General features: G+C 36.6%; 3 protein-coding genes across 14 annotated transcripts; 2 read left to right on the top strand and 1 right to left on the bottom strand.

The window, feature by feature from the left end:
- Positions 1-1,487: 1,487 nt before the first annotated feature.
- LOC103707693 (nuclear envelope-associated protein 2-like) lies at positions 1,488-7,597 on the top strand. The gene is made up of 7 exons (XM_008792282.3): positions 1,488-1,814; positions 1,936-2,005; positions 2,265-2,743; positions 2,837-2,944; positions 5,372-5,833; positions 5,929-6,030; positions 7,333-7,597. The coding sequence occupies exons 3-7, from the start codon at positions 2,552-2,554 to the stop codon at positions 7,498-7,500; spliced, it is 1,032 nt and encodes a 343-aa protein (XP_008790504.1). The 5' UTR covers positions 1,488-1,814; positions 1,936-2,005; positions 2,265-2,551; the 3' UTR covers positions 7,501-7,597.
- Positions 7,598-9,349: 1,752 nt separating this feature from the next.
- On the top strand, positions 9,350-11,876 carry LOC120106246 (splicing factor YJU2-like). 11 transcript variants are annotated; one of them, XM_039119195.1, is made up of 7 exons: positions 9,352-9,607; positions 9,786-9,863; positions 10,055-10,155; positions 10,310-10,430; positions 10,954-11,103; positions 11,245-11,379; positions 11,629-11,824. In XM_039119195.1, exons 3-7 carry the CDS (start codon positions 10,124-10,126, stop codon positions 11,683-11,685), a joined length of 495 nt encoding a protein of 164 aa, XP_038975123.1. In that variant the 5' UTR covers positions 9,352-9,607; positions 9,786-9,863; positions 10,055-10,123; the 3' UTR covers positions 11,686-11,824. The 11 variants fall into 11 exon arrangements, 6 of the variants coding, with proteins under 6 accessions (XP_038975125.1, XP_038975123.1, XP_038975124.1 ...); XM_039119196.1 differs by having other exon boundaries at positions 10,073-10,155; XR_005508443.1 differs by lacking the exon at positions 9,786-9,863 and adding an exon at positions 10,520-10,576 and having other exon boundaries at positions 9,355-9,607; positions 10,310-10,408.
- A 500-nt stretch (positions 11,877-12,376) lies between these two features.
- On the bottom strand, positions 12,377-25,757 carry LOC103707695 (serine/threonine-protein kinase haspin homolog). Of its 2 annotated transcripts, none has more exons than XM_039119200.1 (15): positions 25,665-25,757; positions 25,442-25,574; positions 25,271-25,345; positions 24,808-24,904; positions 24,077-24,717; positions 22,968-23,091; positions 22,774-22,889; positions 22,406-22,517; positions 22,162-22,254; positions 22,015-22,076; positions 21,784-21,914; positions 13,648-13,718; positions 13,512-13,564; positions 13,101-13,167; positions 12,377-12,980 (listed from the first exon to the last, which is right to left on the bottom strand). In XM_039119200.1, the coding sequence occupies exons 1-15, from the start codon at positions 25,678-25,680 to the stop codon at positions 12,855-12,857; spliced, it is 1,917 nt and encodes a 638-aa protein (XP_038975128.1). In that variant the 5' UTR covers positions 25,681-25,757; the 3' UTR covers positions 12,377-12,854. The 2 variants fall into 2 exon arrangements, with proteins under 2 accessions (XP_038975128.1, XP_038975127.1); XM_039119199.1 differs by having other exon boundaries at positions 25,271-25,348.
- Between the last annotated feature and the right edge of the window lie 456 nt (positions 25,758-26,213).

Here is a 26,213-nt window from a genome sequence, read left to right on the forward strand (position 1 = left end):
TCAAAATGAATACATTTGATACTTGATAAGCTACTTGGTGCATAGATGTTTATTATTTTTCACTCTCTGAAGCATCTTTTCTCATGTTAATTTAACATGAGAATATAATATAGGTATTATATCATAATGCCTAGTCTTATGCATGCCAGCATCTACACGTATGATGCTTACTCAAGTCTTGGTTAGAAAAATCAATGCTAACTAAATCATTCAATTTAAATGAGAAGTGTTTCATGTCCTAGTAGAATATCTAAGAATTTATTTTAAAAAAAGATACTTCTATGCAAAAAAAAAGGCCTTTACCTTCTTTATAAGCCAACTATCAATTGTATAATTGGTCTTCGATCTACCGCTTTCAAGCTCAAGTCGTTCTACGATCAAAAGCCAGTCGTAAACTCTTTTTGCAAGCTCAGTCTTTTCCAAATCAAGATCTCTGTCTGTCTTCGTTCTCGCAAGCTCAGTCACCAGACAACAAACTTCGTTCTCGAAAGCGCTCAGTCTCAAGCTCAAGCTAAGCTGTGGTCTAATTTCTCTGTCCTTCTGTCTCCCCTATTAGCTAGTTGTCCCGTCCGTCGTCCAATCCCTCCCTTCGTTCCTATAGTCCATTAGAGTAATGGGTCTAAAATCCCGAAGTCCCTGAGAGCCTTATTTGATTTACCGGAATGCGGTTTAGAATCCGTCCCGTTCAGGTTATAAACCAATTATTATGAAAAATATACTTGATACAAAATACTGCTGTAAATATTAACTAAACCAACAATATGACCAAAAAGAATTCAATGAATTCAACAAGAAATTTTCTTTTTTCTTTTTTAATGTAAATCCCTCTCTCAATGCATAAAATTTCTTTTGTTAGAAAATTTTTACAAATTATGTGATTGAGCAGTATATTTAAAAAAAAAATCAGTTTTTTCCTAAGTAGACCAGTTTAAAAACTACAACCAACATTGTCACTAGTAATCTAATTTGAAAAATTTACATATATGATATGCATCAGTTATATAACTTTCTATCCAAATCTTCATGGACAACAGACATCTTTTATGTTGAGAAATCAAATCCACCTCAAAAAAATCCATGATGGTTGGATTATCATGGATTTTATCAGGATATTTTTAGATCTTGTCTTAATCTAATGTTAGTCCAATTGGATAATCACAGCATTTGGCTCTTTCTTTGTAAGCTGTCCATTTCTCAAGCACCAGCGCCCAGGTCTCCAAGACAATATAATACCCACAGACTCCACTCATCACAAACAATTAAACAAAGGAATCCTACCTGGGAATTCCTGTCCATTTCTTTCCCAAAAATATCACACCACGTAGCAAATCAACGGCCGACACGCCGCCACGTGCACAGCGAAGTCGAAATTTGGATTTGCCGCGCTGTGAGTCAAACAAATCGAGAACCCTCCGTTCCGAGCCTCAGCCTCGGAGTACTCGAAACCACGTCGCCATAAATAACTATTCCCCTCCGACCCCGTTCCCATCTCTAGTAATTAATACCACTAGATCGAAGAGGATTCAGAGCAAACTCTCCGCAAGAGACTCGCTTTTTGGGTCGGAAGCTCCAACCTTTTGGGTGTTTCTGCTTCGGTTCGTGTTCTCTGAAGCTTCTGGAGCCGAAGGAGCCGCATCTCGCCCGGAACGGTGGCGTGTGGGTTTCAAACCAGGAAGACGTTGAAAAGGGACGCTAGGGAACGATCGAAGGAGGGACAAATGAGGTTAAAAATGTGTTTTTCTTTTTTTTTTGAAGGATTTGACTGATTTGCATGTGTCTTTTGGGAGAAATCCACCTCTGGCAGTGGTTTGGAGGTAAGAGTAGAGCAGATTGGTTTCAGCTCAGTGAAAAGATTGGATATTAGTTGTTTATTTGATCCGGAGGGAGTAGAAAGTTTGGATTTTTAGTGAGAAATTTAAGTTTTTTGTGACGTAGATGGCTGCTGGTCAGAGTTGGGCCTAGCGGATTCCAGTTCTTTGTGGTTTTGGATCGAACTGAGAACTGGGTAAGAAACGCTCTTCTCGTGATATCTTTATGAGAGAGAGGTGTCAGCTCCTGCTCCTCTTTGCTTGGTTCAGACGTGGCTGTGCTTGGATCTTAGTTTTTCTTTTAATTTTCTAGATGGAAAATAATATTTTTCTTGAATTTCTATTAGTTTTTTCGTCACTCTTCTGGCGTTATTCAGAAAAAGATGAAGCAAAATTAGTTTTTCTATTTCATATGTTTGATTCTAAATCAATATCCATTTTTTTATTTTTTAACAGTGAGAAACAACGGTTTCTTTCAGACTTCCGAATTTAATGCAAACAGTGCTGGTTTGTGCGTGAGAGAAAAAGAAAGAGGGCTTTGACGGGACGAAGACCAGTTGTTAGGATTACGGTTTTGTAGCCAGAGGAAAATTAGTTAAAAGAACAGGAGCATCCAGTGATATAGTGCTTTTTTTTTCTTTTTTCTTTTTCTTTGGAGCAGTTCTTGTGTATTCTAGAGAAGGCTGAGAAAAAATTGTGGCAAAGGTAGCTTCTTGCTAGTTTAGAGCCTTTTCGGATTGGTGATGTTGGCTGGAGAGAAGACATCAACATCATCATCACCATCTTCGGAATTAGATCCGCTGCTGAGGGATCTTACAGAGAAGAAGCTGAGCTTTCAGAGAAACGTTGTTTCATTGGCAGCGGAGCTTAAGGATGTGCGAAGTAGGTTGGCTTTGCAGCAAGAGTCATTTGCCCGAGAAAGCCGAACAAGACAGGTTGGTTCCAAGTTTTTTCAGCATCTCTGAAGAGGCTAATTTTATGATTCTGGTGTATGGGAGTGGGAATGAAGTATGTTGGGCTTTCCACAGGTAGCAGAGTCGAAGGTGACGGGCATGGAGGAGGAGATTGGTAGGCTGCAGAAATGTTTGGAAGAGAGGAACGAGCAATTGAGAGCATCTACATCTACTTCAGAGCAGGTTAGAATCTGCTTGATTCTTTTTTATTCCTTTCCTATTGAAATTTGAATGTTCACTTTCTAGAATGGACTGAATGAGGTTGTGAAAATTTTTCTTGCTTTATCTGTAGGGCTATGAAATTTCTTCTTGCTTTATATATGGATGTTGACTTTAAATATCCTGAGTAATTTAATTAAAAGAATTTGAGAGTTGGTTGGTATGAGAACAAACACATGATTATGAGAGGGAAAAGAAAGTTCATCTAGGCTTTCAGAATCTTTTCTTATATTGCATGTTAAAGTAGTTTCAATTAGCCCAATATATGTGTATACTAAGTTGGAAATCAACCCCAAACTTTGTTTCATGTATATGTTTTGAGGAAAAAAAAAATTCTGTAGTCTAATATCCTGTTAAAACATACTAGGTATTTCCTTTGTACCTTTCAGTGTCTAATTGAAATATATATGCCACTTCTAGCATTAGAGCATTATTCAACCCCTCTCTTCCATTTATTTGCATGCCGATATCTTCATTACTGGGTTCTTTTATGTTACCCTTTTGTTTTAATTGTATTATTTTTCTCTTCTATTTGATACTAGTAACGATCACCTGGATTTAGGGATATGACACTCTTCTATCTTCTAATGTTTGCAATCATTTTCAATTCGCTATTGGAAAATTGTGGAGAAACCTAGTTTCATGCGGGTACAAAACATTGCTCTTGGGAGAGCCTTTGGTAACAATTCCTCAAAAACTTTATGTATATAACTTATCTATTGCCCATGTATATATGTATTTATACAGCATAGACATGGGTCCCAACAATTAATGAATCTCTCTCTCTTTTTTAATTTTTGTTGTAATCTAACATGGTGTTGGGAGAGTGCTGTTTTGAGACGATGAGAATAAGGGGCGGGATAAGCTGGTTCCAACATTTAATGAAACACTTTCTTTATTCTCTGATGTAGCACTGGGAGAGTGGTCAGCATTTAATGAAATATTTTCTTTTTTCCTTTTTAAGCTCCGACGTGGCATTGTGAGAGTAATCGTTTAAAATGATTAAACAGAGGGACAGGTGTAGGCATGGGTATTATGCCTCACTACATTAATTTCTTTTTTCTTTTTCCAAACAACTGTTGTTAACAGTAAATTGGAAAGCTGGACATGCTGGGATTCGTGCGGAACGGACAGTTCTGGAGGCGACTGGATTTACCTCTAGATTTGGTCGAATGGAGCGTAGTCTCTCTCTCTCTCTCTCTCTATATATATATATATACATATGTATATATGTGTGTGTGTGTGTACAATTATATGTGTGTTGTATATATATATATATGTATATATGTGTGTGTATATATATATAGACACATACATACGAACATACACACACACACATACATATGTATATATACATACATATATACAGACACACACACACACACACATATAGATAGATAGATACACATGCGCACACACCCACACCCACACACACATATATATACACACATATATACCTATAAGCCAGCCGACTTATATACTAATAGGTAGAAAGAATAATGCTTCCTATTTTAGATTGTTTATCCATTTTGCACCCCCCTCTTTAGATTGTGTTATCCATCCCCTCCTCCTCCCCCCCACCCCCCCTCTCTCTCTCTTCTTTTCTTGTTTGACTATTTGAAGATTTCATAAACATTTTTTTTAGAGATTTCTGTTTTAATAGAGATTGTGTTCCACCCCCCCCCCCCCCCCCCCCCCCCCCCCCCCCCCCCCCCCCCCCCCCCCCCCCCCCCCCCCCCCCCCCCCCCCCAAAAAAAAAAAAAAACAACAACACACACAAAAAAAGAAAAAAACATCTTTGTTCATGCACTGCTATATTTTGATTCAGGGAACATTCGAATACTGTGTATGCTGTAGGGATTTTAGAAGAGGCAAATTATTTTTTATTTGAAATTTTCAGCAACTCTGAGTCTAAATAGTTCTTTTGATTTGTTGTCTTATTGTTTGCCAATTTGTGTATACTGCCATTTCTTTATAACATAGTTTGCTTTTGAAAAATTTCATCCGCATTTCGTATCATCATCTTGCCATTCAAATTCTGATAGTTTGTACCAAGCAGGTTGCTGTTCATGGGAAATTATCTGTGGTCTTTGATGTTTCTTAGATGCAAGTCTGAGAAGAATAATTTGAGAATCAATAAATGTTATGTTATCCTGCAGGTTGCTATAAATCTAGATAGCTTGCAGTATTTTTTTTGGCATCCTTTTGGTTCTTAATGATTTGTTTCTTGGCATTACTCCGATACATGACTCCTATGTTGCTATCTTGCACATTTTTGTCTCCCATCTTGCTCATGTGAAAACTTTCAGTTAAATTACTTCTCCATTATCTTGTGTTTAAGTTGTCAATTAATTTTCTCAAAAGACCTCCCTTATCATTACTTATATGCAGTATCTTAAGGAGTTGGATGATTTGAGATCCCAGCTTTCAGTTACTCAAGCCACTGCAGAGGCTAGTGCGTTGTCGGCTCAATCAGCAGAAGCCCAGTGCTTGACCTTATTGAGAGAACTAGATGAGAAAAATACTTCACTAAAAGAGCATGAGATCCAAGTCAATAAGCTAGGAGAGCAGTTAGATAATCTGCAAAAGGATCTCCAAGCAAGAGAGTTTTCACAAAGGCAACTGAAAGATGAAGTTTTGAGAATAGAGAAAGAGATCATGAATGCAGTTGCAATAGCTGGAGCTAAAAAAGATTGCGAGCTTCGGAAGATTTTGGCTGAAGTTTCCCCCAAGAATTTTGAGAATATCAGCAAGCACCTGGATGCTAAAGATGCAGAGATTGCCAGAGTAAGAGATGAGATCAGGATCTTGTCTGCACACTGGAAACATAAAACCAAAGAGTTAGAATCTCAGGTAATTCCTAATTTTTGGGCTAGTACAATGTGCTGTTCCTTTTGCAGCAAGGCAACATTTCTTATATGTATTTTGCTGGTTTGTTTGTAAAATAGTTAGAAAAACATCGAAGGGCTGATCAGGAATTGAAGAAGAGAGTATTGAAGCTTGAATTCTGTCTTCAAGAAGCACGGAGCCAAACACGAAAACTTCAAAGGGTAATTCATATTCTGATCTTTTAAATCATTACATCTTTTGGTTCCTCTCATTGTTTTCTATATTACTATGCTGAGGTTCCTTAAAACGACAAAAAAAGAAATGTGAGCTTTCTTGCTTTATCTAATTGAATTGATGTCCAACTAGCAAACAAGTGTAAACTGCTTGCTAAATTTGTATTTTCTTTGTGATATGCAATATTCAAGCATGGAGATTACGTACCTATTCTGTGTACGTTATGTGTCCTGGACATCGATGGAGATGTTCAGTCTACAAATTTGTACAGGGTATTATATTCTCCAAGTTTTGAAAAGAAAAAAAAGATATTCTATAATTACTTGATTGTATTCATTCCTTTTCTATTAATATATCAAGTAATATTAGTTACAGATTTTTTTTTTATGAAAAGTTATTTTTTTTATTTTAAAAATAGCATGCAGCATTTGTTTTTTAAAAAATTAATCTTCTATCTACCTATAGGGGAGTCTCATGCAATATACGGAACAACTTTATGTTTAAGGGGGGAAGGATGCATTGCTAACCTATTAACTTTTGATGAAAATATGCTGTCTAGTGTGCCGTCAAGTATCCATGCAGACCATGAGTCATATGGCTATCTGTCTTAGGATGATTTCCTTATGTTTCGTCATTTTACTTAATGTTCTTTAGTGTGCTTTTATTAATCTAGTGGGCTTTAGCTAATGAATAAAATGTGTGCAAAATCTATGGAATTTGATTTTTTTCCTTATAATATTGTTATGACAATTTATTTCAAAAATGCATGAATAGACTGAGTAAATTTACAATTTTAGTTTTTCTTTGGTAGAAAGCCTTTGCCAATTTCATTCAACAAATCAGCTTCTTACGAGTCAAATCAGTTCCTCTCCATCTCAATAATGGACATTAAGAACGGTGTAAAGTAAAAGGGCCAAGTTACAAACTTGTATTGGTAGCATGTTTAGCCAGCAACTTCAATTAGTAATAGGGTTTGGAAGATGAGATTTACTTGAATGTTTAGATATCAGCATTCTGAACAGTTGCAAGCACTCCTTGATGGTGCGTCACAGCATATGAGAATTCAATTTGCCTTTGCCATTGTAAAAAAAAAAAAAATTATTTAAATTATGGTGATTGTTTGGAAATATTAGGTGCCTTTTTCTTACTACCTATTCTTGTTTAAATTTGGTGTCTTTAGCACATCATATATAAACTATGGAAAATAGTTGTATACATAAGAATCTTGTCTATTTATCAAACATTTAGACTCTTTCTCATTCCTCTTGGTGTTTTCTATTATGTGACAGATGGGAGAAAAAAGAGACAAGGCTCTAAAAGAACTAAGAGATCAATTGGCAATGAAGCAGCAGAATGGGGCTGGTTGCAATGACAAGCAGAACTTCTGGGAGAGCTCTGGTTTCAAGATTGTTGTTTCTATGTCTATGTTGGTCTTAGCTGTTTGTGCAAAGCGATAAAGGCTTCCTTTTCCTGTTATCTATGTGTACTAGTACTCGAACAACTTTATTTATTTAAAAATAGAGGACTCTATAAACACTCAAGTAGATTTGTTCATAATCCCTATTATCTAGGTCAGAACTTCTATTTCCCGATACCAAGCAGCCGAATTAGAATATCTAACAGTTTTCTCAAATATCATTTAATATACTATTAATTGTTGGAAAATAGGATTATAAAGTAACAAAGACTTTTCTGTTGAAAGAGAGTTGGATTTGCTGATAGTTCCTGTCGGTTCTTCTCAGCCCAATGAATACATAGATTCATTCAGCATTTATTATGTTTTAGCACTGACCAACTGGAACTAGAAGCAGTGCTGGGGCTGGAACTTGAACTGCATTAACCAAAAGAAACTGTAGGCTCCAAATTTTGAATTGAGAAACAATTGACTGTTCTGTTCATACAATCGGAAATGTTTTGGGGTTTAAAGATTTCTGCTGGTTGCATTTGCTTTGAATGCTATTACTAGTTACCGTTTAGAGTGCAAGTGTTTTCTTGGGTTTGATGTTGTGAAAGATGGCCACAGTATAGCCTGATGCACTTTGTTCCTCTAGTAGCAGGGTGTTGATTGGGCTTGTTGGAACCGAAGATCAGGACCAGATGCTAGGCGGCCAGTCTCCGGTCGATGGCCATGGTTGAGTTGGTTCGCTTGAATTTATCGATGCATGTCCAGGTTTTTTTATCTGTCAGGTTATCTTCAGGTAGTACAAGGGTGTCGAAATTGGCATTGGGGTTTTTTTCCTGCAATGCTGGGAATGATAGATGGCAAGGAACGATGAGTACTTGTGAGGACCTGTGCGGGCGTGTATTTAGTCCCACATCGATTATTCGCTGGATAGATCTTGGGTACTTATACAGGATGAAGGAACCCAAATAATACCTGCCGGCTAGCCATTTTGGGTGAGATCTTGGGTTGTTACAAATGGTATCAGAGCGGACTCGGCTCATAACTTATGTGGACTAGGGGACACTGCAGCACAAATTTATTGGGGTTGACCACGGACCGATCGTGGTGTTTGTGATTAGATTTGAATGGATTCGAACCTTTAGCCTGATGAGGATGTCAGGGCTTGAACGGGGGGAGTACGTGAGGATCTGTGCGGGCGTGTGTTTAGTCTCACATCAGTTATTCGCTGGGTAGATCTTGAATACTTATACAGGATCAAGGAACCTAAATAATACCTTCCAGCTAGCCATTTTGGGTGAGATCCTGGGTTGTTACAGTACTACTGAGACGAAGCATGGTATCCGAAGGCAACAAGGAGAGATATCCAACCTAAAATCCATGGCATGTTCATGGTGCGAAGAGTGCTCAAGCTTGAGAAGGGTTCTGCGTGTAGCAAAGTAAAACAGCGTTAATGCAAAGATCCAGGAACTGCATTGGGAAAATGATAGGTAACAGATACATTTCTTGTAGCTCTCTGGACAATGGACAGCCAATTAAGCCCCTGATTGCGTCCTCAATATGCCATGGTTATGCTCAGGAAAAAGATGGACCAGATCAAAATTAATCAAAGGATCACTGACATCTAGGCACACTAGATTTATCCATAAGTATAGATATGAAGCAGCTGTTCCATACATCTGAAATAGCATTGATGCTGAAAGATTACAGAAAGATAAACATCAAAATGAGGCACGATGAATCTCAAAGAGAGCAGTTGACACTACAGGAAAATGGGCCTTTTTCGATGCTAGGAGAAAGCGTCGGAAAAAATTTCACCGCTCGTACATTTGCCGACGCTTTCATTTAGCGTCGGAAATTCTTAGCATGCTGTATAGATCCCAACTAATAAGGAACCAAGCACCAGCCAGTCCCAGCTTGGTCATATCGAGACGGCCGGGTGGGGGCGAGGCGACGAGCGCTCTCTCTCTCTCTCTCTCTCTCTCGCTCTCTCGCTGGCTCGCCGTTCTGTGGCTTTTAAAGAAGAGAAGGCGGACGGTAAAAAAAGCTCTCGCTGGCTCTATTTCGTACCCTTGAAAGCTCGGGCTTCTTTTATCGTTGTCGCTTCATTAGAAGGATTTTGTCTTCCTCTTCCCCTCGAGCGAGCGGGTGATCTCGGAAAGGTATGGATCTTTACCCCCATTCCTTTGGTCTTCTTGGAATTAAATCGGCGTAATCTTGCGTTTCTTCTCGGATTTTCGAACCAAATAAGGGTTCTTTTCTGGTTGTTATGCTGATTTTGGATTTCCTATTTTCTTGATCAGTTTTAAGGGTTTTCTTTCTCTTTGCCGATGGAAATAGGTGGCTTTCGGCTCGGATTATGTAATGTGGAAGTATCTGGTGTTGATTTCAGTCGGATCTTTAAACCCAGGTTTTTCTGTACGGATCTTCCTCGTTTTCTGGGGTTTTGTTGGTCTGATTTCGTTGCACTCTGTTTTCTTGTTTTCCTATAAACTTTTTGTTCGATTTTCTGGTATGTATATACTTCAAATGATCTGAGGAACGCAGAACGTTGATCTGCGTCTGTTGATATAATTATGATGTCGGTTTTCTTTTTCCTTGATTTCTAGTCTTTGGGGTTGCTACAGGGGGCTGGTTGAGAGAGTGGTCCTAACTTTGTACATGTTTGTCGGATCAAAATGATGGCAAATTTTGTTACAAGATCCTTGGCGTAAGTAATCCTGTCTTGAATTAGTTTTAGTTTTCTGGCTGTAACATTACATCCGGACAGTAGATCTTCGTTTTATCTGTTATGTTACTTGTCTTCAGAAATCCTTTTCAAGAAAGTGAATTTAGATGAGAACTCAGAGCGTTTCTGTCTATAGGTTGGTTCTTGGCTATGCTTATCCGGCATATGAATGCTTCAAAACTGTGGAGTTGAACAAGCCGGAGATTGAGCAGCTGAGATTCTGGTGTCAGTATTGGTACGTTCTTGCTACTTGTCAGGTAAAGGATTTCATTTTTCAATTCTATCTTGCTTCTAGTAGTTACTTGTGACTAAAAAGAGAGTTTTGAATTCTTATTCATTTTTCTAGGATCTTAGTTGCTGCGCTGACCATCTTTGAGAGGGTTGGAGAATCTTTTATTTCATGGTAATGTAGATCAGTGGTTTGGAAAGTTGGGATCTATACAGCATGCTTTCTTTACATTTATTCTCCTCTTCCTGCTACAACTTAGGGTCGGAAATTAATTTCCAGAAAGTGAGCATTTTAGTTTCACTGATAAGCAAGAAAGAGGGCATAGATTTATCTTAGCTGGGTCGAAATGCCTATACTCTGATACTGTAATTTCATAGATTTTGAGGAACAAGGTAACCTGAAATATAAATTATCTTCAGATTAACATTATCGATGGTGTTAAATTTCAGGAATTCTTTATTTGGTTAATGTTTGGTTGAAAAGTTCAATTTTATTGCACATTTGATGAGGAACTGAGATTGATGTTTGGAATTTTGATTGGCATCCTGCAGACTTATCTGGGAATTCAGATTTTTCGGTTCTACTTCAAATGCACCAGATGCTCGGCTGAAATTGCATTCAAAACAGATCCTCAGAATTCGGACTATGTTGTTGCATCGGGAGCATCCCGAAATTTTGAGCCTTGGCGGGAAGAGGACGAAGTGAGTGATTTACATAATGCTCCGTAGCATGTTATATTGCTGGGTTTGACTAGTACATGTTCTGGGGTATTCTTGATATTTGATATTTTCGCAATAGAATTGTGGTTTCAATTCCAATATCTTATGTTGTGCTTTCACCAGGCAGTAGAAAAAGAGAAGAAGAAAAGAGCTGCTGAAGAGATGGGGGATGCGATGAAGTCACTGGAAAACAGAGCAGTGGATTCAAAGAGAGATATGGACATACTTGCAGCACTAGAAGAAATGAGGTCTATGAAGGTATAAAACCTTTATTAGGTATGTTAGAAGAGTGAGAAGGGTTTTCCCCCAAAAAAAGTGTAGATCAAGTGGGAAAGGGAAATAGTTTTCTTCAATCATTTTCCATATTGAGGGTTTAAATATATTCAGCGATTTCTCCCTCCTCAGGTAAATAACTATATGTATTTGATGACTATACATAATTATTATTTTGCATGAGTTAATGATTTTCATATTCCTAACTTCTAAAGTTTCTTTTTTTTTTTTTAGGTTCCTGATACTTCAACAGCTCGCAGAGATGATGATGGGGCTGAATGCAGTCCCTGATATTTTTTAGACTGTTATTTAATGAGTTTTATATGTATCTTTCTTATATTTTTCAAAATACATTGTAAATGTAATGCAGGTTCATATTTGTAATTCTAAACTTATGTAAATTTAATCTTATATGACAATATGAATGTTTCGAATGATCTGTATATTTGTCTTGATGTAAATGTAATGCAGGTTCATATTGCTATAATATGTTTTTTAATATGCTTTTGTTTCTTTTTTTTTTAAAAAAAATCTACTCCCGACGCTTTAAAGCGTCGTTAAAAACAATCTTTGGCACGGGCTGGCACGCCATCGCCGACGCTTAAAAAGCGTCGGTAAAAATATCTTTAGGCGACGCTATACAAGCGTCTTTATAGCATGGTTTTACCGACGCTTTAAAGCGTCGGCGAAAACCCAGGCTTTTTTTGGACTTTCCTGACGCTTTAAAGCGTCGGCGAATCTCAATTTGCCGACGCTTTCATTAGCGTCGGGAAAGCCCTGTTTTTGCCGACGCTTTCTATTGGCGTCGGCAAAAATATTTGCCACTCCGGTATCGCCAACGCTTTTACGACGCTTCTGTTTGCGTTGCGGGAACTTTAGCCGACGCTTATAAGCGTCGGTAAAGATTATAAAAAGCGCCGGGAAAGATGAGATTTCTTGTAGTGTGAGTACTATAGATATCTAAGAAGCTTTAGATAATGTATGTTCAACAACATGATTTACAAAAAAGAAACACTTGTAGCAGTCTTAGTCACAGAATTAATTTGTTATGATATTCAGGTGAATGGACAATACATATGCTTATGGATATAACTTAATAATCTACAGGTACAAAACGGAAATACTTGTAGCTGACAATGCAATTCCAACTGCTGCATCCCTTGAAAAATCAAAGCCCTTGGGGAGATGCCCGGGGTTCAACTAAGTCTCGTCATCTTCGTACTGTAACTATCTGAGGCAAATTGCATTTGAAGAGCACATAAACCTAATTTTACTTCAGCTGCTCTTTGGAACTAGCCAAAGGATTGATCCAGTTGCCAAATTGCATCTTGAGGATAAATTCATGATTTTGTACTAACAGATTTACCATTCTAATTTTGTGCTTTATTCAAATCTGTTTGATCTCTCTCTCTCTCTCTCTCTCTGTGTGTGTGTGTGTGCGCGCGCGCGCTTCTTTGAGCTCATAACAAGCGATCAAACAATAAATCACTGAAGAAGGGATCAGAAAGAGAATCTTTAGCAGACTCGTATGAGTTTAATCGCTTTTTGAATGATCGAAGTTCCCTCTCATCCTTTGCTGCTCGTTTCTGGCAAAGACAAAATGCATGATAACCAGTTAGAGTGTCGGCATATTGTGGGCTCCACACTGTGAAGTTAGCTCATCCACGAATCTTAAAAGTAAAAAAGTTTAGATAATTCAAACTTACAAAGGATTTCTTTGTCAATAAAAGGTCTACCAGATACACTAACCAAAGGACATTTGTCTTTGGGAAACTGCAAGATCAAATATTCATAATAAATATTATTAGACTCATTTGCAAAAGAAAACTTGGTAAAAGGCCAAAACAAGACAACCTCCTAGGTCCAGGTTGTCGTTAGATTATAATATTTTCTTCATAAATATGCAGTCGTATATCACATATCAATTGCATTTTTCCCTTTTATTTCTATTTTAGATGTTATTGAACTGGGGTCACTATTAAACTATAATCACCACAATAAAAAAAAAAAATTATGAGCCTTGAGAAGACCGAAGGCCGTATAAGATATGGTGCTTCCTTGTAATTCAAATTGATTGTGTGCATTCTGTAAGTTATGGGTATAAAGGTGAGCATTACCTTCCCTCCCAGAACTCTTCAGTTACTTCTTTCATTTTTCGATATGTTTCTGACTGCAAGCAGATAAGAATCAGTTAAGAGGATGGCAGACAGGGTCCAGAAATAATATAAGGTCAATATATAGTGCTAATGTCACCTGTTTATCTCCTTTCGGACCCTCAAAGAGACCAGGATCAGCAGATAAGTCAAGAAACAGTATAGCTTCCCCTGTTAAAAACATAAACAAAATTACTAATTTCCTTGACATTTATAGTGCATCAATAACCATAGTAGGAAATTCTGTGAAGGCACAGTGTTGTACAATTGTCAATAGCACATTCCTATAGCTCCACTCACAAGTTTTGCACAGGGCATTGACAGATATTTCAGATAGAAGTGAGGTGGAAGACATACCACTAGACCTTAAAAAGCTTTCTTTACAAAAATATATAATACATGTATACCCACAGAAAATAAATATTATGTCTAATTGATGGGCATATTGCAACAAATCTTAACATGTCATGACATAGTAACCTTCCTTGCATAATTTGTGAAAAGGAAAGCTGTGTCTAGAGAGCATACAAGTTCTACAAGGTCCTTCAAATTCAGTATTGGGTGTCATCAATTCAATGAGGAAATTTTAACCCATTCTCGAAAATTTCATGTGATACCAAAATACGCTACCAAATGGGCTCTTACAGCTTTTAAGACTAAGTATTCATTTCCAAAGCGTTTATTGTGCTTTGCAACAACAACTTCCAGTGTCTGAATACTCCGGATTAATGTTACTATGTGCTATGAACACCACAAGTCTTGCAAATATTCTCTGATCAAACATTTACTGGTAATATATTCACTGCAAAGAAAAATTCCTTACTGTACATTTGGTCAAGATCATGTCAACTTCTCATCGTATCATCCTCTTCTATTCCAAGATTTACAGTATTGGCTTGTAGTGTGTGATTTTAGAAGCAAGCAGTTCTCTCGATCTGTTGCATCAAAGACTCCAACCATTCTCTTTGAGTTGTAGATCAAAATATAAGAGACATGCAAAACCTTTTTCTTTTGCTCTTTTATCTTTGTATGTAAATAGAGTTGATCATTTCCCTGAACTCATTCAGCAGGTTTTTTGGCCCTAGCATTGTATGTATGCTAGGTCCCATCATGACACCACTTCCATTGATGGTATCTATCAGCATATTTGAATCATGTACTTCAAGACAAATCCAAGTTCTTCTGTGCTTTTAGGGCCTTCCATCACTTTTGAACCCTGACAAGTTTCTCTGAATATTTTCTGTTACATGGTTTGGAGAACATAATTTGCATGACTTCAAAAAATGTTGCCTATAGGAAAGGCAATGAACATAATTCATGAACAATTTTCATGCATCATTTTTTTTTAATGCAAACATTATGCCAAAAAAAAAAGATTGCATACAACTGAGGATAGACTATATGTTCATTTTGGTGTCTATATTGCCGTATGAGAAGTTCTGAAGAAGCCACCTAATTAGACATGATGTTCCTCTGGCCATTTAGCTTATCTCAATATTTAAAACCCTTTCTAACTGCATTAGAGCTTCCTTCACCTTCTCCCTTGTAATATGTTCCCTTGCTCCACCCTTCTATAACTCTTTATCTTTCGTCCCTTTCTCTCTCTGCCATTTTCTTTTCTTTCCTTCTTTTTAATTCATCTTGTATCCTTCCTCTTTTAATAAATTACTAGGCTTTTGTTGCCCAAAAAAAAGGCTAGGTCTGCTAGGATCCATCCTTTTTGCTCGAAAAAAAGTAGAACCCTTTGTGATACAAATTCAGGTAGAAGGTAGGCCTTTACATCTTATCTGGTTATATTGATCTACTTAAAGCTGAAAATATTTCTCCTTAAAGCACTTAAGGCCTAAGCAAACCTAATTTGCACCAGGCAACATTTGATTAGATTAACTTGGCCCCAAGTCAGTCATAGTTGGCCTTAGTAATATTATTTAAGCACTTTCTCCTTAATAGTTATTTAATTTTCCATCTTCATCTAATTAAAACAATTTTTTCCTTTTCATTTTCCTCAGCAATTTTTACATTATTTGTAAACTTATTTTCAGTCAGCTTTGCTGAGTTTCCAATTTGCCGATTTTGGAGGTCTCAATGCTTTCAACTTGAGTTTCAAAATAAGGTTGCAAATGAAAATGCCTATAAGCTAAATGATGCAGTTTGACTCAGGCTGTTGGGCCAGGTATGTTGAAAATTTAAGGCATTTTTGGCTCAATCCTTATTTTAGATTTATGGTGTTAGTTGTCAGAATGGGAACAGGTGCAGGAGTGGGAGTGAGTGTGGGGAAGCGGATGTTTTCTAAAACCCTTGAAGTAAAGAAGCGCTTGGGAAGCAGATGTAAGTTCGAGTTCCTGGAAAGATTTTGAAGATTCATTAGCCTAGGTACAAGACTTGTTACTAAGGTTTTGGCAAGGAAAATGGAAAAATAAGTATAAAAAATAAATGAAGCATATATTACATAATTTTAAATCATATTCATTGCTTGAACCTTTTGCTTTTGATTAATGGTAGGGGTAAAAGATCAAATGGATAAAGAATTATAAATTCTTAGAAAACCAATGAAAATTTTAAAATCCGAAGAAGAGTGGAAAAAAATAGCTATTCTTCATAAGTTTTTGAAAGTGTTTTATGATGTGACTAATCAGTTTTCTGCTAGCAAGCATCCAACATCGAACATTTATTCTAGGGAGGTGTGAGAGATTCATAGAAAATTGATAGAGACTACTAATGTCCCATATGATTTTATGGTTGATATGGTTAGAGAGATGCAAGTTAAATTTAACAAGTATTGGTCTGAGTATAGTTTGATCTTATCTTGTGCTACAGTTTTGGATCCCCACTGCAAGTTAGAGTTAGTTGAATATTGTTATTCTAAACAAACATTTAATAGTTTGATAAAAATATAACTATTCATAGATGTAAAATGCATAAGTATAAAACTATATACTAATGTACTAGATATTCTGATTACCATCATATCAACTACCAAGCATGGGTGATATCTAGGTCTGGGGGCATACCGATGTGAGGTGGGTATGTTATGCACCATATGCCGAGATATGCCTGTGCCAAAGGCATCTTAGCCTCCGAAATTTGGTTTTTTATCTTTTACCTTGTTTTCTTGTCATAATTCCATGTTTTGTAAAAAATAAGGATTCAGAATTGATTTTGAAGTTAGTAGTCCTGGTTTTCTGTGTGTTTTGTAATCAATGGATCTAAAGGACCTGATTTTGAAATTTTCTGTAGTTTCCTTTTATCTAATCACATATGTAGACTTAAAAGACAAAATTACTAAAATTGTTTGGTTGCTAATATGGAGACCATTTGATAAGGAGGGAGAGGTTGTGAACTTCAAATATTCTACTAACGAAGAAAATTCCTGTACCATATTTTTATAATTTCTTTCAGAAAAAAATCCCTTTGGTCATTATATGATAATTTGTTTTTTAGATATGCAAGCAATAGAACAGAATTATCATGATTTAATATGACTATATGAGCCAAAATTTGTTCTATTATGACTGCATGCACCAAGAATTGTTCAACCCTGCTCTTTGCTTCCGCAGAAAAAATGAAACATATGGGAATGCCCACTTTATTTTTGTTTCATGTTTGAATGCATTCTTCATCAACAAGCTGAGCATTGAGGGGATCCATTTGGAGCAAGTCGTCGAATAGAATTTAGTTCATTTCTGCATATCTAAACTCTGTCTCCAGTTTTTTTTATTTTATTCCAAAATTACTTAAATATAATTTAAGTAATGTATTATCATCCCCTTTATTGTATAAAGATAAGAGATACAATACATGGATGGATGTATTTTGCTGGGAAAATGGATGAATTGAGATATTTCAGTGCATAACTCCAAGCTAGCTTAGGTTTCAAGGGAATGGATCCACCAATCTCTCTATAGTCCAAAGCCCACAATTATACACCCAAGATATCCTAAATTGCATCGTTTATATTAAGGAATACATGATACATGGTATATCAACACATGGGGTGTGTGTACATGTGTAAGCATCATAGAGCTATTTCAATATTATAAGACTCTTAATTCTAATCCGGTTTGAAACTATATCACAACATCCTATACTTAGATTCAAATTTAACAATGCTTGTTAAAGTTAGATCTAAATTTGCTGATAAGCTAGATAGCAGATGTGATTCCATGGGTCAACAATGTTACTTGAGCATTACTTTCTAAAATATTATTTTTTAAGGTTTTGTTGATATAATAATCATAGGAAGGTTGTGCTGCAACAAATGCCCTTGGGAATCATATTGTCATGTCTCTAGCAATGCACTTTTCTTGAATTTGGGCATGAAGATAACCATACTTGTCCCTTATATGGCACTAGTAGAGCCCTCAGACAAAGCAAAAGTGATGTTGCCAAGAAACAATGCAAACGTGAAGGATAGATGTTTGCCATTTAGTTAAGATATAAGGCATGGGTGAAATGTAGATTCGCTGCCCATATGGAAAATCTGATGTAATATAACCATAAATCCAAAGGATAACTTGATCACAAAGGGCTTACCATATACAATTTGACAAATATCTATAATGAAACTGCATCATGGGCTAAGTAAATTGGATAATAGGCAATGTGCCTAGATGGCAGGCCCTCACATGATTAAAAATTATAAATACAGGAGCTAAGCTTATAAATGGAGATTTCCTTTTAAGTTGTGTTGTCATTATATTGTTTTTTGATGTTGTGATAGGAAGACAGACTCCAATAATCTATTTAACCTATTAAAATGGGTAAGGCACAGGGTTGAGATGAATTGGATCTATAATTTATTGTAACATGAATGTTATTACTGAAAAATATAAAGACATTGGAATGAGAACAAAAGAATCAAGAGCTATTTGATTTTTCTTTGCTTCTGATTTTGGAATATAAGAATCTTCATCCATGAGATATGAAATAAAGCATGATTGATTGCAATAATGAATAGTCATTTTTTTGCCCTATAAAATAAAGTGCATTTTCAATTTTTTCATTATATGTTCTTTTGCGTGTATGCTATATTTGAGTCAGTCAATGTAGGAATTGTAGATTGGACAAAGAAAAGACTGCCTTATGCTTGAACTGGATTTAACTCCAGTTAAATGCTCCTGGGACTAAGCCACTATAACTTCATCCTGGCCCCATGCAAAACGTGCACTTCTATGAGTGCTTACGGATTGGGCCAACCCACTTTGCACTCCTATTTAATAATTGACTTGATTCTGTCTAGAAGGAAGAAACTTCTTCCCCAAGAACTGTTCCATCCACCCACATGAAATAACAACAAGAAGAATAATGACAAAAGGAAGTAAATGTTAGGAAAATGTCGTGGACTTTTGTGAAAGAAGGTGACCATTATTGGATATACGAGAGAAAGGAATAATGATCAATGAATTTACAAAAGGAACTACCCCTCCTCTTCTACAATTTCTGAGAATAGAAGTGTTGATTCATAATGTATACCAATATGGAATATCTACAATAACTCATAAATGAGGCATGATATGGGTGGATATCATAAAGTGACCCACTTCATCATAGTGAATGTGACATGATACAGGTCATTAAAAGTTAACATGTGGCCAGACTACAAGGGAATGTTTGTCAATCCCAATCATGAAATTAAAGTTATAAATGGTGTGACATAGTTTTCAATGTAACTTAAGCTTCATATATTTTCCCTTTGTTTACTTCAATACATTGTTAGTTGATGGCAATTTTGGTTTAGATTTCTTTTGAATATATAATGCAGGTGCCAGTAATGATATAACTTTTTGCACTAACATGTGTTTTTATTTTTTAAGTGCAAATTTGTTTAAAATCTTGATTATTTGTGTTACCTCTAGTTGTGTATTGATGCATGCAGGTACTCAAAAAAAATATATTCTACCATTTCAGCTTCTTGTTGGCTTGACCATGATACATGATGTTTCAACATGATACATATGCTTAGCTACTTTGGGACGGACTATTGAATATTTTAACCCCCCACAGTTTCATACTACTAGTGGAGATTTAAAATATTTTCATATTCCAGATATGAGGAAAAAAAGAAAAGAAAATGGTGTTACCAGGAATTTTTGGTTTTCTGAAACTACAGCGAGAGCTCAATATGCTTATTCTTTTTTCCATGTTTACATGAGAATTTGAGGACCACCAAATGTCCTACACTTGCATCTCCGTGCACACATCAGAGATTGATTATCACTTTTATTCAATAAAATATAGATTACATTGAGACAAGCTAGTTCCTAATATCTTCACCTAATAGCTACCATGAATCAGTTGTAACCGTACACATGACAAGTTTTTATCTTAATCCAAACTTATCAAGCTTGAATTTCTGTATGAAGCCCACTTTGGTTTGCCTAAGCATGGTTGTCAAAAACAAATGGTGCCCTTAAGGCAACATGAGTCCTATGCTGCCTAAGGCACTAGGCACTGAAAAAAGTGTTCACCTAAAATAAATCAACATGCTAATTTAAAAACAAAGTTCAATAAGTGTATTAAAAATAAATAATAAGTATTTGAAAAAAAATAATACAAAAAAGCATCATCCAAATAGTAATTCAAGTTTCAGTATTAAAAACCATAATTTTATTGTACACTAGATATGGCATTTCACATCTTTCAGAATATCATAGAAAAATACCACTTTCCAAAAGATGTTTGACATTTCTAAACAAAACATAATGCAAAAAAGAAAATCGTTTAACACCCTAGAGTAACCCTTTATTTATAAGGACTCCAATAGAACAAAAAAACCTCAAACCAAAACTAATGAAGGTCTAAAAGAATGGGCAAAAAAGGGATAGGAAGAATATTGTTGGACACTAGGGAGGTGCTTGCCCAAATGCCATTCGCTTTCTCCTAGGTGTCACCTCAGTTAACTCGCCTCACCTTGGGACTGTTGAGGTGCTTAGGGGCTTCCTCACATTGCCTGAGGGACTAGGTGAGCACCCGGTGTGCCTTTGGCAACACTGAGACTAAAAACAAATTATTGCTACTATTGAAAAATTCCAATAATAAGCAGTCATTTCATATTATTTCAGTCAACATTTTAGCTGCATCTTTGCTCTCAGCTAAACCTAATGCTTTATGGACAAAACAAATAGAATGGGTTTGCAACACAGTTCTATTATATTCCACTTAGATTCGTCTAATAAAAATTTGCATCTTTTCATTTCAGATCTTCTTTTAATGATGGACTTACATAGATTGAGGGGGAGGGGGAAGAATAAAAAATTTCAGAAATTGGCTTGTAATTATACGAAAATCAACTCTTAAACACATGCACAATCACACATAAGATATGATATGTTGTTTGAGAGATAAAAGGGCAACATTCTTCAATAGGCATACTTTTCCTACTCTATCTAAATAGATGTGCTTAACTAAAATGGAATGAACTTCCTCATTGGAAGATTGAATTCTTTCGCCAACGGCGACTAACTCGGTTGGCACCCTTCTCCTAAAGATTTTCTTTTGGGAGAGGTCCAGGTCCAGACCTTGGTGGTGGCACATTACCACTATATTATTGCTCAAAATAAGATTGACTTCCTTTTCCTTGTTCTTGTACTTATTATCTCTTCTAATAGGTAGACTTGTCTCCAGAGTTTCACATGCTAATTAGGTTGCAAGGAACATGGTAAACCCCATAACTACATATCCTCTACCCCATGTAATAGACAGAATTATTTTGACTATACAAGCAAACAGCGTAGCTGGTATTCTACCAAAATTTTAGAAACATTACCTCCCAATTGTTGTAAAAAATCTGATAAATTCATGAAAGTTAAGCTTATCTCCAGATATTATTTTATGGTCCATTGTTGTGCAAAGTTTAATACATCTACTAATTCCTGCAAATTTAAATAAAGACCAGCAGGCTCAATTATAAAACATCTAATTGAAGGTTACTCATTAATTTTACCCCTTCTCCCCCCTCTTTCCTTCTTTTCTCTGGGGTTATTGCAAGTAGATGACTGCTTAGTGCTTATAGTGTACTCTTCAGAACCTAAATCAGTGGCGTTACACAGTCTAGAAACTAGATCATGTAAGGAATGATGGTTGCATTTATGGAAGTCGGACCTCCGATAGTAGGAACTTAGTCTAATTAGAAACGGACATGGAATGATTTCATGAAACCATACATGGTGCAACACTGTAGCTACTAAGCTCAAAAATACAATATTCTTGCATGCAACAGTTAAAGGAGAAAATTCACCAGTGTTGATCCGAGAAAGTGTAAAATCAATAATCGATGCTGTTAATCCAAATGTCTTAGCACTCATTTTCTTCCCTTGAAGAGTGAAATTCATGGTTGCAACTTCATTGCGAGTTAAAAGAATGTTGCCCCTGCAAAAATATTTTAAATTTATCATGAGCAAACAATAAAAAGAAAATTGATAATTGAAACACAAATTTTAAACTAAATAAATTGGAGCCACAACTAGACCAGTGCAAGTCTCGATGTTCAAATTCGCATGCAGTTTCTGCCACAGCCAATGCAGCTGTTACCTGCAACAAGCAAAATGAAACCAGTAAACCCAGATAGGTCAACAGTTACAAGATACCCCGATGAGGAAAATCTTTAGCAACTTACTTGCACCAATAAACCTCGAGCCTCATCAAAATTTAACAGCACAAAACTTTCAAGATCCTTACCACCATCAGCAAGTACAAAAACAATATAACACTGAAACAGATTTTAATCTTGTTAATTAAGCAGCAAATATATAAATACAGGCACGCATACATAAAAACAAAAAGGGAATCAACTATGATATCTACTGTTACATTGAGCCACTAATGTTTGCTACAATCTTTATTACTCAGAAAATGAAAACCTGTTCCTCTGAAAATTCCTTGGGATGATCATTTTCAGAACCATGCTTTGCATCCCAGTTTTCCCATGCACTAACTAAGCCAGCATCATAGGCACCTTGGCAAACACGAAAGCTGAAGAGAAAAAATAATGCTATCACTGCCATTATTACTATCACCAAAAACAAGAATATGAACTGATAAATACAATTGCAAAACATAGTTCTGATGAATAAAATGATGTCAGTTATTTGTAATTGTCAGTCAATTCTATTACCTATAAAGGAATGTAAAATAACAGAGCGAAAATCCCATTTTTTTGACCCAAGAATGCACAAATCAACTAATTGCATACTAGCAGTTCTTGAAAAAATATATGCTAGAAACATACTCTTTTGATTCTATGAAGCTTGTGCATGCATTCTCACTGTTAGCTTCTCCTTGTCGTCCCCTTAAACTATTCAGAGTAAGTGAAAGCATGACTTCTTCTAGAACTTCTTCAGATTTCTATTATGACAACATAAAATTAGTAAACAGTGGAAATATTGATGGGCATATAGTAATCAGGGGATGTACTCTACAAACCTTCTGAACTTCTCCATTCACCAGTAAATCTCCATCAATGGGAACTATTTTGCATACAGTGTCACCAGCTTTAAAGGCCTCTCCATATGTACCTTCACCAATCTTGACAATACTACTTGGGTCACTGTTTTCAAACAATTTCAGAATTTACAGTAGATCATGGTTGAGATGATCTATTTACAGAAAGAATAAACTCAACTCAACTCAACTAAGCCTTAACCCCAAACTAGTTGGGTCGAGTTACATGAATCCCTTTCCTCTATTCTGCTCTATTTATAGAAAGAATAAAATGATAAAAAAAGTCCACATCAATATGATAATAGTTCCAGCAACAAATATTAAATCTTGTAGTGACTGCCACCAATGAAAATATCAGATTGAAACTTCCATCTTATACAAAGATAATATGCTTGCAGTTGTGCAAAATAAATGTCCAATATTCAGTTTGTTTTCATTGTCATATAGCAAACTCATTGCATCAGTCTATGAACACACAGTTATTATCAGGGTAGTGATGTATGACTTCAGAATTTCATTGCACTAAGCAAGAAACATCTCTAAATACTGATGATGGTGATTTAGAATGCAGTCTAGGCAGTTTCATGTATTCCCATATATGCAGATGCAGTCTGGTGGCCACACCAAATTGGCATGGTGCTGCATTACGAGACACTGAGAGTTTACATAGGCCTGAGCAACTCATATGTGCAGCCTGAGTTCATAGGATCTGATGATAATTGCTTTTGTCTCGTAAGCAACTTTCTGAAGAAGCTTGAATTTTGAGTGTGTTTTTAAAGACCAGTAGTTTACTTACTATATATCTGTGTAAAAGATGGTTACTATATAGTTAATTATAGGTAATGAATGCATGTTGCTTGTTTTTTGATTGCACATTATTTGGTAATCCTAGATTTTCTTTGCTGCATTAGCATATCTGAAATTTGAGCATGATTTTTACAAGAATGCCTTCTTTTTTGATTAATACCAATCGATATGTTGATATTTTAAAAAACATGATTTGAAATATATTAATTCTATACGAAGAAATACCAACATGTTTTGAAACAGAATAAGATATTTGTAACTAAAAATAAGACAGTAGAACCAACCAATATGTTGAGAAGACATCTGATAGCCTTACTGGAGCAGACTGCTGGCAAACCATTAGAAGTTGGGTGAATGCACTCAAACATTCACCACCCAATGACGTCAAGCGTGAAGCAGCTTGATGCTTCTTTATTGGTCCTTCTAGCTCTTCGCCTACATCACCTTCCCTCCTAGTTTCCACATCTTCACCAATATCACTCAAATTTCCTTCATCTTTTATGTGAAGCGCATCAAAAGATGTGAGGACACCATTCTCATTTAAGTCTGTGCTCAAACTGTCATCTGCAGGCTGTGCAGTATTGCTCCTCTGAGAAGAAGTAAAATTCAAAGTGACCCTTGACCATGAAGCCCTTTCCGGGGTTTTTTCGATCAAAGCATTGGAACTTTGCCCAGAGGGAATTAATGGTGTTTCCATAATCTTAAACAGTGGCTTAGAGGACCCATACTTAGAAGCAAGCTTGGAGATTCTCCATCTCTCCAAAATGGCGGGCAAATCATGCACAATAGTGTCCTGTTTTGTGCCCATGACCCAAGTGCCAAAGTGCTTGGGAGAAGGGCTTTCCTCCAACAGCTCAAAGGAGTCAACTTCTTGGAAGTAGGACTTCTCCTTTGTGAAATCTGGAGGCACCTGCCCAGCCTTCTTCTGTAAAACAGGTCATGAAAACAAACTAAAACATGTTAACATCTCCACTAATCCAATCTTAAAAGCATAGTTTGGCAATTGAAGTCATACTGCACGTTGACCCTGCTTCGGTTTCCTTGGTGCTCCTCTTTGGTTAGGTTGATGCCTAAGATTCACCCCGGCAGCAACAACAATACTTTCCCTTCCTCTATTGATAGAAACAATGGATGAACAGAAATTTCTTAATCGAAACACATATTGAAAATAAAATCATATTTCTACAAAATCCAACGATCTAGCCATGATTCAAAAATAGTAAATTAGAGCTACTAACTTCCCAATCAAAAACCTAAGACCAATACAAACGTCTATTCAAGCACCGTTTTGAACTAATCATTTTACAACCTAAGAAGAAAAATCGAAAGTAAAGGCACTAATTTCCAAATCAGATATCTTAGAGATCATAAAGAGCCCTAAATTCAAGCACAGGTAAAAGCAAAAGGCACCACTTTTACTAGTAATTTAGCATATGAAGATAATATAAATGACAAAAAGACGGTATTTCGAGGCAGACCTGATGGAAAGGGACCGGTTCCAGCTAGTCCTCTTGCTCGGCCCAAAACTCAATCGGTTATCCTTACTTGATCGGCTTCTTTTAGTCAAAAATATACCAAAAAACGAAAATTAGCATTAAGATAGGAAATCTCATACAATCCAGTGAGATCGGAGATCCATTTGTGCCTACATTTGTACGTCTCTAGGATTCGAGGGTTCTGCTCTTCTTCTCCCATAGACCACGGCGATTTGGGTCTTAGGTTGTGGCTGTTGCTGTTCTTCTTCGTGGGATGTGATCTCCGCCCAGAGATCCCTTCCGGTGCCTGGAGAGAAGGGAGATTACGGTGGGAAAATGGAAAGACTTCGGCGAATAGAGAAGATCAAGAGGGAGAAATTAGGGTTTCCGTTGCTACCTCTCCGAGAAGCCATGACGAGAGAGAGGAGGATAGACAGAGCGAGAGGAGAAGAGGGGGATGTAAAGAACCCTCGGTGCGAGAGAGAGTTTTTGAAAGTGGTTTCCCTCCAATGTCTAAGGGCTTCAAGGCACACAACCCAAACGGTCCGGGGTCCGGAATGGCTGCCAACCACAAGTGGACCACCAACAATTGCCACATTGCTGACCCAAAAAGCATATGAAGAGTACTCTGCATTTTAAACTTTTCTCCTAGTTGCCGACAACTCAGTCATGATCATTAACTATTTTATAACAAATGCCATACTCAAGCAAACCCCTACAATCTAGAAGTGCAAGCATAATTCACGGGTGAAATATATGGTTTGTTACTTTATTAACTAACGTATAGCCCCAAACTATTCAGCGACAAGCTCCAGCCCTCACTTGTATACTGTATCCTAGAGGCTTTCTAGGTAAGTTCTGTTTCGACTCTCTTATACTGCCTAATTATCTATCTCAAGCTTCCTCCTATTGCTTGAGAGTCGTATTTGACTTAGGTATCAGAGGA

The sequence above is a fragment of the Phoenix dactylifera genome, unplaced genomic scaffold (assembly GCF_009389715.1).
Source record: "Phoenix dactylifera cultivar Barhee BC4 unplaced genomic scaffold, palm_55x_up_171113_PBpolish2nd_filt_p 000502F, whole genome shotgun sequence".
NCBI classification, from domain to species: domain Eukaryota; kingdom Viridiplantae; phylum Streptophyta; class Magnoliopsida; order Arecales; family Arecaceae; genus Phoenix; species Phoenix dactylifera.

Excerpts from the sequence above, each read along its gene's own strand:
- LOC103707695 (XM_039119199.1), bottom strand. Across the intron at positions 23,092-24,076 it reads GATGTCTTCTCAACATATTG|TGACCCAAGTAGTATTGTCA; the intron begins GTTGGTTCTACT and ends GTTTGAAAACAG. Across the intron at positions 22,890-22,967 it reads TGAATGGAGAAGTTCAGAAG|AAATCTGAAGAAGTTCTAGA; the intron begins GTTTGTAGAGTA and ends TTGTCATAATAG.
- LOC103707693 (XM_008792282.3), top strand. The coding sequence starts at position 2,552 with ATGTTGGCTGGAGAGAAGACATCAACATCATCATCACCATCTTCGGAA. Across the intron at positions 5,834-5,928 it reads CCAAAGAGTTAGAATCTCAG|TTAGAAAAACATCGAAGGGC; the intron begins GTAATTCCTAAT and ends TTTGTAAAATAG. Across the intron at positions 6,031-7,332 it reads AAACACGAAAACTTCAAAGG|ATGGGAGAAAAAAGAGACAA; the intron begins GTAATTCATATT and ends ATTATGTGACAG.
- LOC120106246 (XM_039119195.1), top strand. The coding sequence starts at position 10,124 with ATGATGGCAAATTTTGTTACAAGATCCTTGGC. Across the intron at positions 10,156-10,309 it reads TTTGTTACAAGATCCTTGGC|GTTGGTTCTTGGCTATGCTT; the intron begins GTAAGTAATCCT and ends TTCTGTCTATAG. Across the intron at positions 10,431-10,953 it reads ACGTTCTTGCTACTTGTCAG|ACTTATCTGGGAATTCAGAT; the intron begins GTAAAGGATTTC and ends GGCATCCTGCAG.